Source organism: Sporothrix schenckii (genome assembly GCF_000961545.1).
Source record: "Sporothrix schenckii 1099-18 chromosome Unknown Cont38, whole genome shotgun sequence".
Lineage (NCBI taxonomy): Eukaryota > Fungi > Ascomycota > Sordariomycetes > Ophiostomatales > Ophiostomataceae > Sporothrix > Sporothrix schenckii.
Window position 1 is genome coordinate 846,104 of NW_015971139.1, and position 15,993 is coordinate 862,096.

Here is a 15,993-nt window from a genome sequence, read left to right on the forward strand (position 1 = left end):
TTATCGAGATCTGGTTGGTTTGTTGAAGAGGTAGGTGGTGATGAGGAGGAAACGAAAACAAAACTCAGTTCTCGAGGCGAGGCGAAGGCCTTCTTATATACATGATCGACCGACTTGATTTCTTTACTTTTGTTCACGACTGTCGTGATAGTTCCGATGACCGCGAGTGTGGTGCTGTTCCTTGAACATTTGAACATGTTGAACATCTGCACATTTGCACATTTTGCGCAGCTTGTTTTGTTCATAAAATTTTGGATTGTGTTGTTCTCAACGGTCCGTACTTCACAAGAAGAAGAACAAAGCCTCCATCCCTCAGTTCTTTATTTGCCATTGTGCTCTCACAATGCATCAATACGTTCTTTACCTTTGTGTACTGCATTGTTCACGAGGCCTCATTGTTCGGCGTTATTATGTTGTCATTGTCATTGTCATTGTCATTGTCATTGTCATTGTCTAATTAATCACTACAGTGCATATAGCACGAGTTCTGCACATCTCAACTAAACACACTATTCATTGAAAGCACAGCTAACACAGCGTCATTTTAACAATAATCTGCTGCCGCCTCGACGTGACTCCGTCCGCTTTACGTCTTCTTCGAATAACCCGTGAATTACTTAACATTCAGAATTTTGTGGGTTTGTACAGTACTACTTTTTACTGCATTTTTTTAGAGTTCCCTGCGGTAGATTCTGTTTGCTTTATTCAAGCTCTCGCGGAAAGAGCACCCACCTTCAGTCTTTCCCAAAATGGAACTAAAGGCCATGTGGTTACACAGACCCTACACTTGCCCTACACATACTAATTGCTGCTGATTGATCCTGTCTGTTGGCATGACAAAAATAAAGTTCCCAAAAATTCTTTTGCTTAATATGCTACATATCTCGCGTCTGGTCTGCTGTATTTCTCTCGTCTTCTTCCAACCTCTTATCAGCTTCTAGTCTTCTTCCAAACCTATTATCATCTTCTCGTCTTCTTCCAACCTATCTATCATAACTTCCTTTTCGACTGCTCCGCGCCAGCTTCCACATTTGACCTATCTCCACCAGCCAAAACACTTGCTACAAAACACCATTTGAACAGTGAGTCCCCAATCATGGCGTCCAACCCTGCTGAGACGCCCGACCGCCGTCGAAAGGACCACAGCTCCGACGAGTCCGACAAGACAAAGGCTTCTCATGAGACGATTATCACTGTCCCGGAGTCTCCCACTCGCCGTCGCGAGGCCAATAGAGTCGCATTCAAAGAGCCGTCCGACCATGAAGCCACGTACTATTATGCCGCGTTCCCAAGCCAGCCCCGTCTACTGGGCCGCACGTCCAGTGCCACTACGCCTTGGTTTTATAACGAGGACTGGCCTCCCAAATATCGCTACTACTACAGTGGTCCGGAGGACGCTCTCAATTCCGCGACGGCGGCGGGGCCTGTTGGGCCCCATCAGATCCACGCCTCGTGGGAGACAGGCACAAGGGGCAAGATCATCAATGCGCTCTCACCCATTCAGTGGACATCGATTGATGTATTACGAATTGGCCGCACGATCCTCGAAGAAAACAAAAGGCCTGTTATTGTCTGGGTGGGTGTTGCATCCCAGGCAGCAGAGGCCGGACATGTTCCCTGGTCTCTCGTCAGCGCAGTCTTAGAACGCGTTCGTAACGTTCTTGACAGCGACGGGCTGCAGGACGTTGAATGCGAGCTGCGCATTTCGGACGTGTCACATGCCACAGGCCCTCGATTACGCCAGCGTCAACATGACATCGATAGGAGAAATCACTCGACGTGGGAACTTACAGCGGCCCATGCGATGTCGACGAGCCTTGGCCAGGCCGTTTCGCCAGCGAATAACCCTGATTTCGAAGGAACGTTAGGTCTATATCTGGCCCCTGACACCTCTATGAATGACGACGCTATATGGGCATTGACGTGTCACCACGTCGTGTTTCCTGATCTTTCGAAGTCCCCCGCAAATCGCCATAATCGAGAGACAGAGGCTGGCGGGTTACAGTTGGGCAAGCAGACATCGACAAACACCCCCAGGGCGAAGGTTCTCCTTCCTGTGCCCAGTGTGATCGAGAGTTGTTTGAGGCCGATGAGAGACGTCGTTGCAGCCACCGAAAACGAATTCAAGAACGCGACTGCTCAGCAAGGTCTCCAGGCTGCGTTGCAAATGCCAACACACAAAACATTGCTTAGACAAAAAGAGTTGGTGGAACTTGTCGAAGCATTTGCACAGTCTAATGATAACTGCGTAATTGGCTTTGTTGAGCATGCTCCACCGATTCGTATCACGACGGACCCAAGCTATACTCGTGATTGGGCACTGATTGCCCTGGACCGCAACAGGTTCCCGGCACAGTTCACGTTTCCTAGCGTGGTTGATTTGGAGACAGATCTTCCCGGGGCCCCAGTCAAAACGGCAGTCGAAAAGGTCCTGGGCTGTGTTCCTGATGCCCTCCCTGCCGATGGCATGATGCGGCTCAGAGGTATCATACCGCTTCGAGAACAACGCGGCGCCCACATCCCGCACCCGTGGACAACTATGTACCAAGATGACAGTCGCCCAATTGTCTTCAAAAGAGGCCGCAGCACTGGCATCACCGTTGGCCTCGCGCTCGATATACAGTCCACCACACGGACCTACTTGCGGGAGGGCATTATGGAACAGGAGAGCTACGAGTGGGCGATAATCCACGCGAGCGGCATCGATAAAAATCGGGAGCCTGCCAAGAAGATACAATCATTTACGGAAGCGGGCGATTCTGGTTCGGTGGTGTTCGACATCACCGGTCGCATTGGCGGTCTCGTGGTTAGGGGCACGAACCATGCCATGCGGCATTTGCAAGGCTATGATATCACATACGCCACGCCGATGGAGCATGTTCTCAAGGACATCGAGACGGAGCTAGGAACGAAAGTACGCATCCTCTAATATAGCCAGGAGCACTGTTTCTCTTTCGGCGTCCTCATCAAGAGGGCGAGCTCGACGGTACACCGTGTGTTGTACCTTTTATACAAGCTGCCGAACCGGCGTGCATCGAAACGGTCGACACTGACCCGGATCGGGTGATGACCAAAGACCTGGCATAGCGTGAGGGCAGACGGAAAGGACGTCGTGGGTGACAACCGCCGAGTACGTCAAGGAAGTGGATGTGTATTTGACGACGTTGGCAGAAGAAATTGAGACCATAGTAAAGAAAGTAGTAAAATAAAACGGCAATTAACAATTACTCAGTCTATTTGGACAACAAAGAGTATCTAGGGTGATGAGCCAACGTCGTACAACAAATTCATCGACGTTCAAAAACAGTACAAAATCAACAAGAAAACCAAGCAACAGCAAACAACACAGCGCAACCAGTCTACAGCCCCCAGTGCATCGCTGCACTCGCCACCAGTGCCATGGCCAGCACACCCACCGCCGACAGTCCGCTCAATCCGGTAGCGCCGCTCGTCTCTGTCGGCGGCTTCGCGCTCGTCTTGGAGGCCGATGCCGTTGCGGTCGTGCTGTTGCGTGTCGAGTTGGAGGCGTGGGTGGGCGCCGCGGTGGTCGTCGGGACGGTGGTGGTCGTGCCCGCACCGGTCGGCGAGGTGGTGGCCGAGGCCGTCGACGTTGTCCCCGTCGTGTCCGTGGCGGCGCCGGTGCCCGTGGTCGGGGCCGTCTCCGTTGCGGTCCCCGTGCCCGTGCCCGTGCCCGTGCCCGTGGCGGTGCCGGTCGCCGTCCCGGTGGTACCGCCACCGCCACCGCCACTGGCCGCACCGCCCACAATCGTAAACGGGTTCGAGTACTGAAAGTGGCTGTTGTCCGCGTCCAGCGTAAAGTTGAGACCATACACCTTGGCGGCGCCCAGGCCGGCGTCCACGTTCCACACAAACTTCAAGTCCTGGTTCTGAACGTGGCCAATGGCGGCAATCGGCTTCAAATCGCCGGCGTCTTCGCCGCCTACCAGCGTGATCGTGGTCGGGCCCGTGGGCGTCGTGGCCGAGATCAGCGTCCAAGTCACTGTGAAGGGCTGGCCGGCAGGGACTTGAGCGCCGCGCAAGGGAGTGGTGACAGAGTCAAAGTTGGCGTCCTGAGCGCGGACGACAGCGGCACCCAAGGCCAGAGCGGCCGCAAACGAAGCAAAGGAGGGCATTTTGGAGACGGTGATGAACAGGCAAAAATATGTACAGAATTAATATGTATGAACAATGGATGTGGTGAAGGCTATGAACGAGTGAAGAATGTAAATGAATAGCGAGTGAGTCGGGACGTAGGGGTAGGTAACGAGAGTATTAGTATGAAAACAAACGAGTACTCCTCAACCGGATAATAAAATCAGGGGTAGAGAAAGACGTAAAGAAGAAGGAGAAAAAAAAAGGAAAAATAACGGGAGAAAGGCGGTGATGGACAGGACGATCGTGGGCATACCCGTTTTCTTATAGCCCTTTGCAACGCCGTCTTCTTCCAACACCTAACTCTCTCGTCCAACATGCACACCCTGCCTCTGCTCATCTCCGTTCACTCATTCTCCCGTCTTTCGATTTGTCGACGCCCAGCCGCTTTGCAGTCGTACTGTCATACAGTCAGTCAGTCATACGCTATCAATATCCGACGCATTGCAGGCCTCACCGGAAATGTTTTTTTCTGTATCCGCAATAGGCAACAAGAGCATCGCCACAAGGTTCATGCTTTTTGGTTTTATTGCTTTCCTGCGTAGAAAAATTGTCAGTTGCTCAGATGCTCAGCCGTCTTTGCGCCTTTCTCACCGTCTGCCATGTCACCACAGCATTGTTATTCGCTTCGTTGAACGCCACAGAACTGAACGTCGTAGCGTCTCCTTGCCAAAGCAGAGAATTCATCTCGGCCCTACCGCAAGGACAACCACGACTCCGTGGACAGCCAATGGTCGCCAACAAATGACAGACAGGCAGGTAGACTGGCATCGCTACGCCTTGGCGCTTGTCACCATGTTACCACACCCGGTCCAGCCCCCGACTTTCCTCTTTCGTCGTGTTTTCCGCCGAATCTGTCACTGGACCACGTCGTCTGTGGCTTTGCTTTTTGTTCTTTTACGTTTTGCCGTAATTGCACGAAGCCAGAGAGAAATAAAGGCATATTCGCTTCCAACAGGCTTCAGTTTGGTCGCTCCTTTTTAATTTATTGCGTGGCACAGCAAAGGGCAAATCCAAAATTGTCTGATGACATCTTGGTATTTAAAATGGAATGATTTAGCACATGTCGTTTTCAAAACCAGAGCAGGCGCATTCAAGAACGACATATTGAATACAACGTCGAGACGAATGGAGGAGGTCGGCCGAGCAGTACCACTTTTCTCAAACAGACGAATGTATCTTCCTCGTCTACCTGGCGCAATCCTGTTACATCGGTACATTGCACATCTTGCTCGCCCGATTTAGCCAGCTCTGCGAGGTCTAGGACCTGCCTTTCTTTGGCGGCATCCTTCGTGCTTCGCGACTCCTCCACAGCTACGACATACAACGAATACCGCTCCAACAAACGCCGGAGGACCGCAATCCTCCTTGTTCAATATGAATCACCCCGAGCCAGTTTTCCCGTCCCGCGTCGCTTAGTTTTGTAAATCCTTGAAGGGCTTTTGGCATCCTTCGCGACGGATTTCGTACTATCTTGGTAAATGCACAGATGACCAAAGTATACCATGTGTGTCGTCTGGGGCTTAGGGCGCTCTGTGCGCAAAATTGTGGCTCCGAGAGGAAACCTTAAAATCACGACAGCAAGCCCTCGTGAGGTGTTAGTGCGGGCTGCAACTTTCTCTTCGTCACTGCATTCACATCACAAAGACTCTGATCGCCCAGTTCGCATTCACATCCGCCGGGACGATGGACATGGAACACGGACGATCATGCGCCAGACAGAGAGGGCAAAGACGGGGTAGAGAAGACGGAGAGGCGTGGGAAAAGCACAGATGAGGGAACAGAGAACGGCCAGCAATGGCAGCATCCGCTCCGTCAGGATATGCAAACACCTCAACATGTCTGAAAGACGGATCGTCAAAAGGTAAGCCAGTCATCATTGATAATGCCAAATGGTCAGGACGCATCCCTGTTTGTGTGACAATGAGGCCAACGAGGGCCACTGAATCGGCAACAGCCGTGGGGCATTTTAGCGTTGCGCAAGGCCTCGACAGCGCCTTCAGTTCCTGACAGAAGCCCCACAACAAAGTAAGACAGGGGTTTTCTCGAGGCTCTACGGGGGAATTCCGTTGTAATCAGGCAATATTCCGTAGGGCGGGCCGGTATTTTATCCGCCAAACGCGAAACTGGCCAGCTTCCCCAGCAATGACGATATGCGTTGCAACCGAGGCTCGCCACCAATTGCCAGTCCAATCGATTATCCCGATTATCGATTGCGGATCACAACGAAACGACCTGGACTGGCCGAGGACACGAACGCATCGACACGCATCGACACGCATTGACCACACGCACAACCTCGACCACACTGCACGCGAACTGGGAGGAACTATACGATCCAATGTGCTATAGCCGCCACAGCTGCGCCGCCCGGTAGCCCCAAACTGCCAGCCAGGGTGCTGGACTCGACAAAGCGAGGACGCGAGGACGCGAGGACGTGCCAGAGGATGCGCGAGTTCCTTAGCTACGTCCTCGAGTCGTTCCGGGACGCCACCGGCTGGAGCCGCGACAATGGCTACTCGGACCTCAACATCGCCGCCAACGAGCTGCTCAACTTCCCCACACCGCGCGGCCTGCGCCTGAGTCTGTCGTCGCTGGCCACGCCACACTTTGCCACGGGCTACACACTGGGGTCCGTCGGCGTCGTCGACGGTGCCATTTCCTACCTGTACTCGTCTGTGCCTCTGGGGAACGTCGTCGCCCAGTCCAGCCGGGTGCCTCTGCCCACACTACTTCGGTCGTACCGCCAGCGGCCGCGGCCCAGCGGACTGCCGCCCGTTCTGGATCCCGCGTTTGTCACGCCGCCCCGGGAGCGGGTGACCTTGGAGGGTCTTTTTCCCTTTTTGGTGATGCCCGTCCATACACACGTTCTGGCGACGACGACCGCATCGACACCGACAACGACAATCACAGCCACGACAGATTCTACGAGCACGACAGCAACAACAGCGACACCGTTGCCGGCGTCCCCGCCCGCCGCGACAGTCCTCGCCTCCACCCTCGTCGTCCCCGTCGCCGACCAGTTCGCCGCAGCCGTCCACGAAGCTCGCGCCCTCGTCGACAAGCCCGCCCTCCTCTACGGCCGCCTCTACCTCCCCCGCTCCATGCTCGAGGCCTACATGGTCAAGCGCCTCGCGCCGTCCGTGCAGCTCCAGCTGCGCGCCGTCAGCGACGCCAAGCTGCCCAACGGCGGCACCGTGCTGGGCGTCATGCAGCTCGACCGCGGGCGGTACGGTCTGGAAGGACTGGTGTCTTCGGATGGCGGACTGCTGGGCGTACGCGGGCTTTACAATTTCGGTCACGGCGGCAAGCAGCAGCAGGAGACGGCCATGTCTCTTGCCGGCGGTGGCGGCGGCGGCGGCGGTGGCGACGTCGACGACCGGCTGAACGGCCGGTTCAGCGCCGGCGGCGAGATTTACTACGGCACGCTGAACAAGTCGGGCGGCGTGTCGTTGGGGGCCCGGTTTGAGACGGCGGCGATGGCAGGGGTCCCCGAAAAGAACGAAAAAAACGGAGTGACCGGGGTGGCCGGCACCCCCCTGACGGCGACCCTCACCATCAACCCCCTCATGGGCAACCTATCGGCCGCGTACGCCGTCGTGGCGCGCGAGGACTGCTCGCTGGCGACGCGCTTCGACTTCAACGTCTACAGCTACGAGAGCGAGTGGTCGGTGGGCATGGAGCTCTGGAGCACGCGGCGGCTGGCCGGGCTGGTGGCTGTCGATGACGCGGCGGCGACATCGCCATCGTCTCTCACCGCACCGAGGACGTCCACGTTTGGCATCCCGGAGCGGAGCTTCCAGGCCAAGATGGAGTGGCGGTTGGATGACACGGTCTTGTCGACACCGGCAGCATCACTACCCTCTCCAGAAACATCACCAGAAGGATCACCGCCACCGCCACCACCACCACTGCCACTACCACGGTCCTCCGAAGAAAAATACCAGGGCGTGCTCAAGGCGCGCCTCAACCAGAACCTCCAGATCGGCCTGCTGTGGGAGGGCCGCATCCAATCGCTGCTGTTCAGTCTCGGGTCGGCCATCGACCTGCACCGCCTGGACCAGCCGTTCCGCACACTGGGTCTCGAGATTCAGTTTTCGTCGTGATTGGGTCCGCCGTTGTTATTGCCAAATGGCATCGCTTTGGTGCACATCCATTCCCGCGGGAAATGGGCATTTGCGCCGATCCAGAGCGTTGTCCGATGCGGCCCTCACAAGAGCCTCACACGCAAAATCCATGGACCATATTCCCATCTCTTGCAACTAAACTCTATGATAAACAAAGAATAGATCTAAAGCAAAAGCATTCAAACAAGAAAGGACCAGTACCGTGAGTTGTCAGCTACTGCTCATTGCTCTTTAATTGGAATTCTGTTTCGCAGTGGGGGTCGCGGCTCCGTATCTCGCTCAATGGGATTTCCTGCCCTTTCGTCGAGACCCTCTTTGACTCCTCTTTCTCACCTTTGGCCCTCTTTGTTGCGCATTTTTGTGCTGTTGTCTCAGAAAGTGGGCGACTCTTTTCCATATTTTGCTGTATTTGCGGGCCGCCATTTGTGACGTGAGAACCCGGATGGCCAGCCCAACAGAGTAGCCTGCGCCAGCCCCCTCGCCTCGTACTGCTCTTGCCTCTTGGTCCGTGCAAATGCTGGCCTTGTCCTTCCGAATTGGGACATGACTTGCACCGACAGCCAATCAGAACACATAGATTAGTGTAGGATGGAGTAATACGGCATGCTCGCTCATATTGAGTTGTAGGAGATTGAACATGCAGTGATGACGAAACAGATAAGCAGGAAGGGAGGCAGGAAGTATTAGAATAGATGCGAGACGAAGAAGGAGCGGTGGGCATTTCGTTGCCCAAGGAGGCATTTGCCCTGTACGTCGTTTTACGCCCTGAAAGACGACATATTTGAGAGGCTGTGACTTTGACTGGTCCAAAGTGAGGGTCAACACTTTTTGCAGTAGAAGAACCCAAAAAAATGTCGCAGAAGTGGAATGCGAACGAATTGGATACGGTGTAGGCAACATGGCGTCGCTGGTGGTCGTAATAGCTCAAAGGAGCTTGCGCAGGTTGTGGCTCTTGCGCTCTTACCCGCAATGTCGCAGAATTTCTTTGCCAGCCAAACTGGCCATCCGGGTTCTCGCCAAAAAAGAAAAGCGGGAAAGAGCAGTCTCTGCGCCAGCCGCCCACGCCCTTGTCCAAGGCTCCGTATTATTAACAGCCACCACACAAAGGCACAAAATGGGCGAAAGGCGACGACAACGGATCATTAATTATTGCACAAGAGCCGCAGAAGAGAATTAACCGTTACAAACGATTTGGAAACACGGAATCCTTTCTCGACGACCTGCGCAGCACAACATACGGAGCACCTTCTCTGGCCCGTGTCCCCTCTCTCGTTTCCGCCAAGCCTTTGACGTCGACATCTGCTGTTTCCCAGCATTGCATTGTCGCCTGTGGCCACTTTCCAGCGGCGATTCACTATTCTCTCGCTCACCTGACGCCGTCTTTCTCTTCTCTCGATATGTTTGGCTTTTCATAGCACCATTCCTCCTTTCCTACCCTATCTACCGTTCTTAAAGAGCCATAACGACGTCTTTAACGAGTCGACACGTCCCGTCATCCTTGGCTCTATTGAGCCTGTCGACGACAGCATCGACGACCATCGACGCTGAGAACCCCGTCGTCCACTCATCCCTCTTTCCGATAGGTGAGTCAGCTACTGCATGCCCCAGCCTGGCTCTGGCATGGTTTCCTTGCCTTCAGCCTTGTTTTCCTCGGCTTCCGCGGGCACATCGACCCTTGTGTAAATGACGTACATGGACTCGTGTTTGTGTTGTCTGTTTCTGTGTTTGTGCGCGTGCGTGGACAGCCTAGATGGCCAGGGTGACGTGTCGGGTCGACAAGGCTGAACATGTGGCCCTGTGTTTGGTGTGTCTGGCTCTGTGGTCTGTTTGACCGACTGACTCGCTCGACACGAACGGCCATGCCCCCGTCTTGCCCGAGTTGTCCAAGTCTCCCATGAGTGACCGTCCGGGTTCTCAGCTACCTTACCAGGCAAAGCAAGGCCATCTAGAGTTCTCAGCCTTGCCCACCAACTTTGCGTCACACACATATTCCTTTATCTTAACCGAGTTCCTTATCATTGTTGTTTATTATCGATCATGACGTTTTATTGCGTTGCCGATGCACTTGTTTTAATCTATATTGTAGGAAGGAGAGTACTAACACCATGAAGAGATACCACCACTCCCTCGCCAACCAGGACTGCCACGTCGTTCGTGAGTATTCCTACCTGCCCATCATGCGGCACTACGTCCTCGAGCGGGAAACCGCCGCCGCCGATGTTGTCCCGCAGTGCTCCGGCTGGGGCACCGACCTCTCGGACAAGGGGCTCCGCATCGCCTCCGTTTTTATCATCCTTGCCGGCTCCATGCTCGGCGTCTTCCTGCCCATCGTCCTCGCCCGCACATCAGCCAACTCCAGGTCGTCCCAGATGGCCTTTTTTGTTTGCAAGTACTTTGGCAGCGGCGTCATCCTGGCCACAGCGTTTATGCACCTGCTGTCGCCCGCCGTCGAGGCTCTGTCGGACGACTGCCTCTCCAACATTCTGCCCAAGTACGACTGGGGCCATGTCATTTGCCTGATTGCCATCATGGTCATGTTCTATATTGAGTTGATGGCAATGCGCTTCAACTTTAGCTTTGGCCACTCGGAGAGCGGAGCCCACTCACACGGCAGCCCGGCTCCGGCGTCCAGCGACATTTCGAAAAAGACCAACGGCCACGGCCACGGCCACGGCCACAGCAACGGCCAAGCAAAACTTGCCTCTGGTCGCGCCGCGAGTCTGCATAGCGTCCGTAGCGTAAACTACAACGCCAACACCAACGGCAACAACACCAATAACAACAACAACGCGCCAGGTATGACCGAGTGGCGGCAAAGCGTCAATAACAGCGCGCTCAGCGGCCTCGCGGCCTATGCCACAGCCAACCTGGAGCGCGACCGCGACCCCAACCACGAACCCGACCTCGAGACCGGCACGACCAGCTTATCGGTCGATTCAGCCTCCTCGCAAAACAAGAAGGAGGTCAACACCGCGGCCACTGGCAGCACCGCACTCGACGGTGTCGTCCTGGCCGCTGCGACGACCCGCACGCAAAGTCGCAACGGCGGCCTCCCCAAACAGCTCAACTATCCACCGGGCAACGAAGACCACCTCGCCCACGACCACGAACATGTCAATGGCGACTCCCACGCCAACTATGGCAGCCAGATTGTCTCGCTGCTTATCCTCGAGTTTGGCGTCATCTTCCACTCGTTGTTCATTGGTCTGAGTCTGGCCGGGTCCGACAATCTTCGAGTTTTGTTGATCGTCATCGCCTTCCACCAGTTCTTCGAGGGCCTGGGTTTGGGCTCGCGGCTCGCCGTCGCCTCCTGGCCGTCCAACTGGAAGGCGTGGACGGGATACCTCATGGCGTTGGGGTACGGCGTCACCACCCCCATTGGCATCGCCATTGGCCTGGGCGTCAACGCCGGTCTCAACTCCCGGCCCGACCTGGCGCAGCTCATCAACGGCATCTTTGACGCGGTCAGCGCGGGCATTCTCGTCTACACGGCGCTCGTCGAGCTGCTCGCCCACGAGTTCATGTTCAATCCGGAGATGCGCGACGCCAAGCTCAGCGTGCAAATGCTGGCGTTTTTGTGCGTCTCGGTCGGCGTCGGTCTCATGGCCCTGCTGGCCAAGTGGGCGTAGGCCCTCTGCGTACTATTGCTTTTCCTTATTCTTTTTCCTAATCATAGCGTGCGACTTGGGGGCATGGATATGCCACTTCTTGCAAGATCTTCTCCTTTTTGAAAAACCTCTCTGGGTCGACAGGACGGTGTTATCAAGGGCATTTTGTCTCATGTAATTCGTTTGTGTTTTATTTCTAACGCATCATTTCCATGGTTTGATTCCGGCGTCTAGGCATTTATGTTGGATTTTGTCACGATATTTCTCATAGAAGGATAAACAGCAAACCCATTGGATTACTGGCTCAGCCTGTTCCCAGTTCCGTGCATACTGTGACGTGGCCTTGAATCGGTTCATGAAACAAATTTGTGATTTTACATGAAGGAGACATTTCATATCCCGTGAAAATTGTCCATATACGTTCGTCGTTGTACTCCATATCATGCCCTCCCTTTCCTTTCATATTTCGTTTGCCATTGAAAAACGCCATGTCAACTCCCTGAAAAGCAAACAAATCCTTGTCCATGTCCGTAATGCGTCGTTTCATTCAGCACATGAGAAGACGTAGAAAAGGAAACGAAAGCAAACCATGAGAGGCAGATACAAAAACACGGAGAAACATAAGTATGACACATCATGGCTCGTAAATCGTTTCAGAAAACAAACTCTCTCCGTCGAGCACGTCACTCCTCCTCAGTCACTCACTCCTCAGCGAGAATGGACCGCCTTGCCATTCACGCTCTTCTCTGATCTCCCTCTTGTCGGTCTTGTCGGTCTTGTCGGTCGTGACAGTTCTCTCACGCCTGTCCCTCACACCCACCCCGAGCCGTCGCCGTACATAAACGACGAAAGGTCAGGAAACGGCCGAGCCGTCGACGACGGCGGCCCGCCACGACCGCCACGACCTCTACGGCCACCCCGTTGCACCGGCAAGGCCACGCCACGACGACGACGGCTCCGCTGGTCCTGCACAGGAACAGGCGCGTGGCCGGAATTGAAGATGGTCTGGCGACCATTGGCCAAGATCGGCGGCCGGGGCGTGCTAGGCCGCCGCTCACCACGCACCGTGCAGCCACCGCCGGTTGTGGCGGGGCGGATGGAGAGGAGTATGACGTCCGGCTCCTGCTGCTGCTGCTGCCGCTGCTGCTGCTCGGCGTGGACCTGCTGTCGAGGACGAGGGGGCGGCTGCAGGACAGGGTGCGGTGGCGGTGGGGCCTCACGTCTCGGCACCCACGGATTGTGTAGGCCGCGGACAAAAGGTAGACGTGTGCTGGCGGCGTAGTCCTCGGTGTCGCCGGTCAGGTCGACGACCGGGACGCGAGAGGCGGCGGAGTGCATTGCGGCAGACATGGGCATCCGGTTTGACTGGGCGTTGCTGTGGCGGGTGGTTGAAATAGAGTTCACGCGGCTGCTGTCAAGCGAAGCGATGGCCGGATGGCGTTGACAAATGTGAGTGTGCACAATCCCGGGAGTGTCTGTAGCAGTGCTCGCAGTAGCAGTGCCTTGTTCGGTACCTGCAACGGCACGGACGGCACGGTGAGCGTTGGCTTCAACGTGGCGAGCCGCCTCACTGAGGATGTCCAGGTTTGACCGAGAACGCGGAGCGCGTTGCTGCAGTGAGGCCTCTGGTAGCAGACCTTGCTGCTGGTCCTGATGTTCTCGTCTGCCTGTGTTTGTATTGGCAAAAGCACTTGCTTGGGCCGGTCCGCTCTCACTCATGATGCTGGGAGCACTGGGGGTCCCAAAAAAGTACGACTGTTGGTTGGCGGCCACCCATGAAGACGACACTCCCCCGATGTCGTTGTTGTTGCTGTAGTCACCCGTGTGCTGGCCAAAATCGGGTGCCTCGAGGCATGGCGTAATGGGCGGCTTGTGACGGGCCCCCCAGGTCGACGGAGGCGCGGCACTGCCGCCTCGGTGCGACGGCGAGGTGTAGACGGGAAAGCGGTCACGGCGGTCAATGACGGACGAGTCCAGCACAGACGCAAGGCTGACCGACGGCGAGGGAGAGCTTCGGACGGAAAGATTCGCGGTGGGAACAGGTTGTCTGGCAGGCAGGCCGGGCTCGTCGTCCTCGGCCTCGGGCCCACCCTCCTCCAGGCCGGCCACTTGCCCAGAATGGGGCGACTCCTCTTCCTCGTGAAGCTTGGACACGGGTGTGGTGTACCGCGGTCGAGTGACGTTTCCGAGAGGGAAACCAGCTAGGACATCCTCGGCGGCTTCGAGGGTATCGTACCCATCGCTCATGACGATGTTATCGTCGTCGGCGTCGTCATCGTCGTTGTCGTCGTCCTCTGCCTCATCGTCTCCATCATCGCCACTCTTTCCGCCTTCTACACCCTCCGTTTTACCCCTGTCGCTGACGTCTCCCTCGCTGCTCTTGCCGTCATTCAGGTCACTGTTCTTGGGGCCGGATGTGAAAGCCCCAGCGTTGTTCACAGGAGCGTCGAAGAAGGTGCGGATGCGGGCGTGCTCGGAGAGAACAGGGCACGGCACGGCGCGGACGTCGATTCCGGTACGACGTTTAATGAGGCGCAGAAAGGCAGCTACAACGAGATGTTAATAAACATCGACATGGCAAGTGGTGTATTGTTTTCTCTGCTTGGTCCGACATACAACAACTCTTGCAGGGCTTGTGCCCGAGGTAAATGCGAGCACTTCGGCGGTAAAGAGGCAGCTTTGCTTCTAGAAGCTTGCCGCTGAGAGCCTCACCGAGCCCGGTCATTGTAAACCTCATCTGGTGGGCGAGAAAAAATAGGCCGAGCTAATAATTAGAGTCACTCGGTTAATGAAAAGAGGAAGAAACATGAAAATAAGAAGAAGAAGAAAAACCAGCGACGTACACAAAGACTCACCTTCTTTTCCGCGTGGCATGCATCGTAGCGGCCATCGTTCTCCGGAATGCGTTCGGACGACTTGGGCGAGTCACGAACGCTCAGGGTGAGCTGGAACTCAGCAGCCCGAGCAAAGTCACGGACCAGCTGCGTCCACCGCGCGCCGTCAAGGCTCGTGCTGCAGGGCTCGGCAGTCTTTCGCCAGCCACTGGTGCAAAACTTCAGCGGTTTGTTGCTGCCGGTGGGAATAAGGCAGGCCGGGGTGGCCTGGACGTTGGCAGCGGCAGGCAGGCCGGTGGAAGCTGAGGCGATTTCGTTCATAATCACTATTGTTCGGCCTCGATCTCGCCAGGCGAAGGCGATGTCCAGCTTCTTTTTCTGCTTGCGGCCGCATTTCTTCTTGGGTATGTCACGGCTGGACATGCGATGGTCTCGGGCAATGTCCGTGACACCGCGCGTCTTGGCCTTGTTGGCCTTCTTGATGCATGTCATGCCTAGGTGTCAAAATACAGAAACGCGTCAGTGAAGGGGTCTCAAATGTCGTCTATGATTGGTTCTTTGTTTGGAGAGAAGAGAGTAACAATAAGCCATACTTTACAGCCGTATAGGAGGAGACGAAAAGATATGAAAGATAGGTAAAAGTCGAGAGTCGAATTATAGTCGTCGGGCTACAGGCTCAAAAAGATACAATGCCTAGCGATGTCGTGAGAAAGGCGTGCGAGTTTGGGTGACAAGGACGGCGCGCCATAAAGTGACAAGAAAGTAACGAGACGAAGTCACCAGGACACCCCAAACGGCGTTTTCACGGACAGCCGGCGAGCAATAGGCCGTTAGAGGCAGGAGCATGAGTGAATAGTGAATTTCATCTGATGTCTGCGTGAAGGCAGTGCTTTGGCTGCTTGTTGCGGTGAGTTGTCAACAAAACAGCAAGACTATAACATATCAGCTCAACGAATGAACAAACACAAAAGACGACCACATGAACAAGCACAAGCACTGGTGAATGGCAAGAAAGTAAAGGGAACGGTTCTGTTGTCTTTTTTAAATTTTCTTTCTTTTTTTGATGTGTTATTGGTAAGAAAGATGTTTGGGCCAACGAAACAATAGGAGAACACGCAAAACAAGAGACCCCCCAATAGCGCCGAAACCCTGTCCGATTCAGACAGAGTGGACTAGGGACTTATAAAAAATAAGCCCCTGTATTTCGAAAGAACGCTCTTCCAAACAGACCCGTTTTATTTTATTTAAATTTCATCTTTATCATGATTCAGA

The 15,993-nt window shown here is 55.0% G+C and overlaps 5 protein-coding genes across 5 annotated transcripts; 3 read left to right on the forward strand and 2 right to left on the reverse strand.

Moving 5' to 3' along the window:
* Positions 1–1,096: 1,096 nt before the first annotated feature.
* On the forward strand, positions 1,097–2,929 carry SPSK_06121 (uncharacterized protein; the record flags this gene model as incomplete). Its single annotated transcript, XM_016732828.1, has 1 exon — positions 1,097–2,929. The coding sequence occupies one exon, from the start codon at positions 1,097–1,099 to the stop codon at positions 2,927–2,929; it is 1,833 nt and encodes a 610-aa protein (XP_016591999.1).
* A 430-nt stretch (positions 2,930–3,359) lies between these two features.
* Positions 3,360–4,133, reverse strand: SPSK_06570 (uncharacterized protein; the record flags this gene model as incomplete). The annotated part of the gene is made up of 1 exon (XM_016733272.1): positions 3,360–4,133. The coding sequence occupies one exon, from the start codon at positions 4,131–4,133 to the stop codon at positions 3,360–3,362; it is 774 nt and encodes a 257-aa protein (XP_016592000.1).
* Positions 4,134–6,599: 2,466 nt separating this feature from the next.
* On the forward strand, positions 6,600–8,258 carry SPSK_06189 (mitochondrial protein; the record flags this gene model as incomplete). The annotated part of the gene is made up of 1 exon (XM_016732896.1): positions 6,600–8,258. The coding sequence occupies one exon, from the start codon at positions 6,600–6,602 to the stop codon at positions 8,256–8,258; it is 1,659 nt and encodes a 552-aa protein (XP_016592001.1).
* Positions 8,259–10,384: 2,126 nt separating this feature from the next.
* On the forward strand, positions 10,385–11,908 carry SPSK_06247 (solute carrier family 39 (zinc transporter), member 1/2/3; the record flags this gene model as incomplete). Its single annotated transcript, XM_016732953.1, has 1 exon — positions 10,385–11,908. One exon carries the CDS (start codon positions 10,385–10,387, stop codon positions 11,906–11,908), a length of 1,524 nt encoding a protein of 507 aa, XP_016592002.1.
* Positions 11,909–12,697: 789 nt separating this feature from the next.
* On the reverse strand, positions 12,698–15,213 carry SPSK_05961 (uncharacterized protein; the record flags this gene model as incomplete). The annotated part of the gene is made up of 3 exons (XM_016732669.1): positions 12,698–14,433; positions 14,504–14,651; positions 14,743–15,213. The coding sequence occupies 3 exons, from the start codon at positions 15,211–15,213 to the stop codon at positions 12,698–12,700; spliced, it is 2,355 nt and encodes a 784-aa protein (XP_016592003.1).
* Between the last annotated feature and the right edge of the window lie 780 nt (positions 15,214–15,993).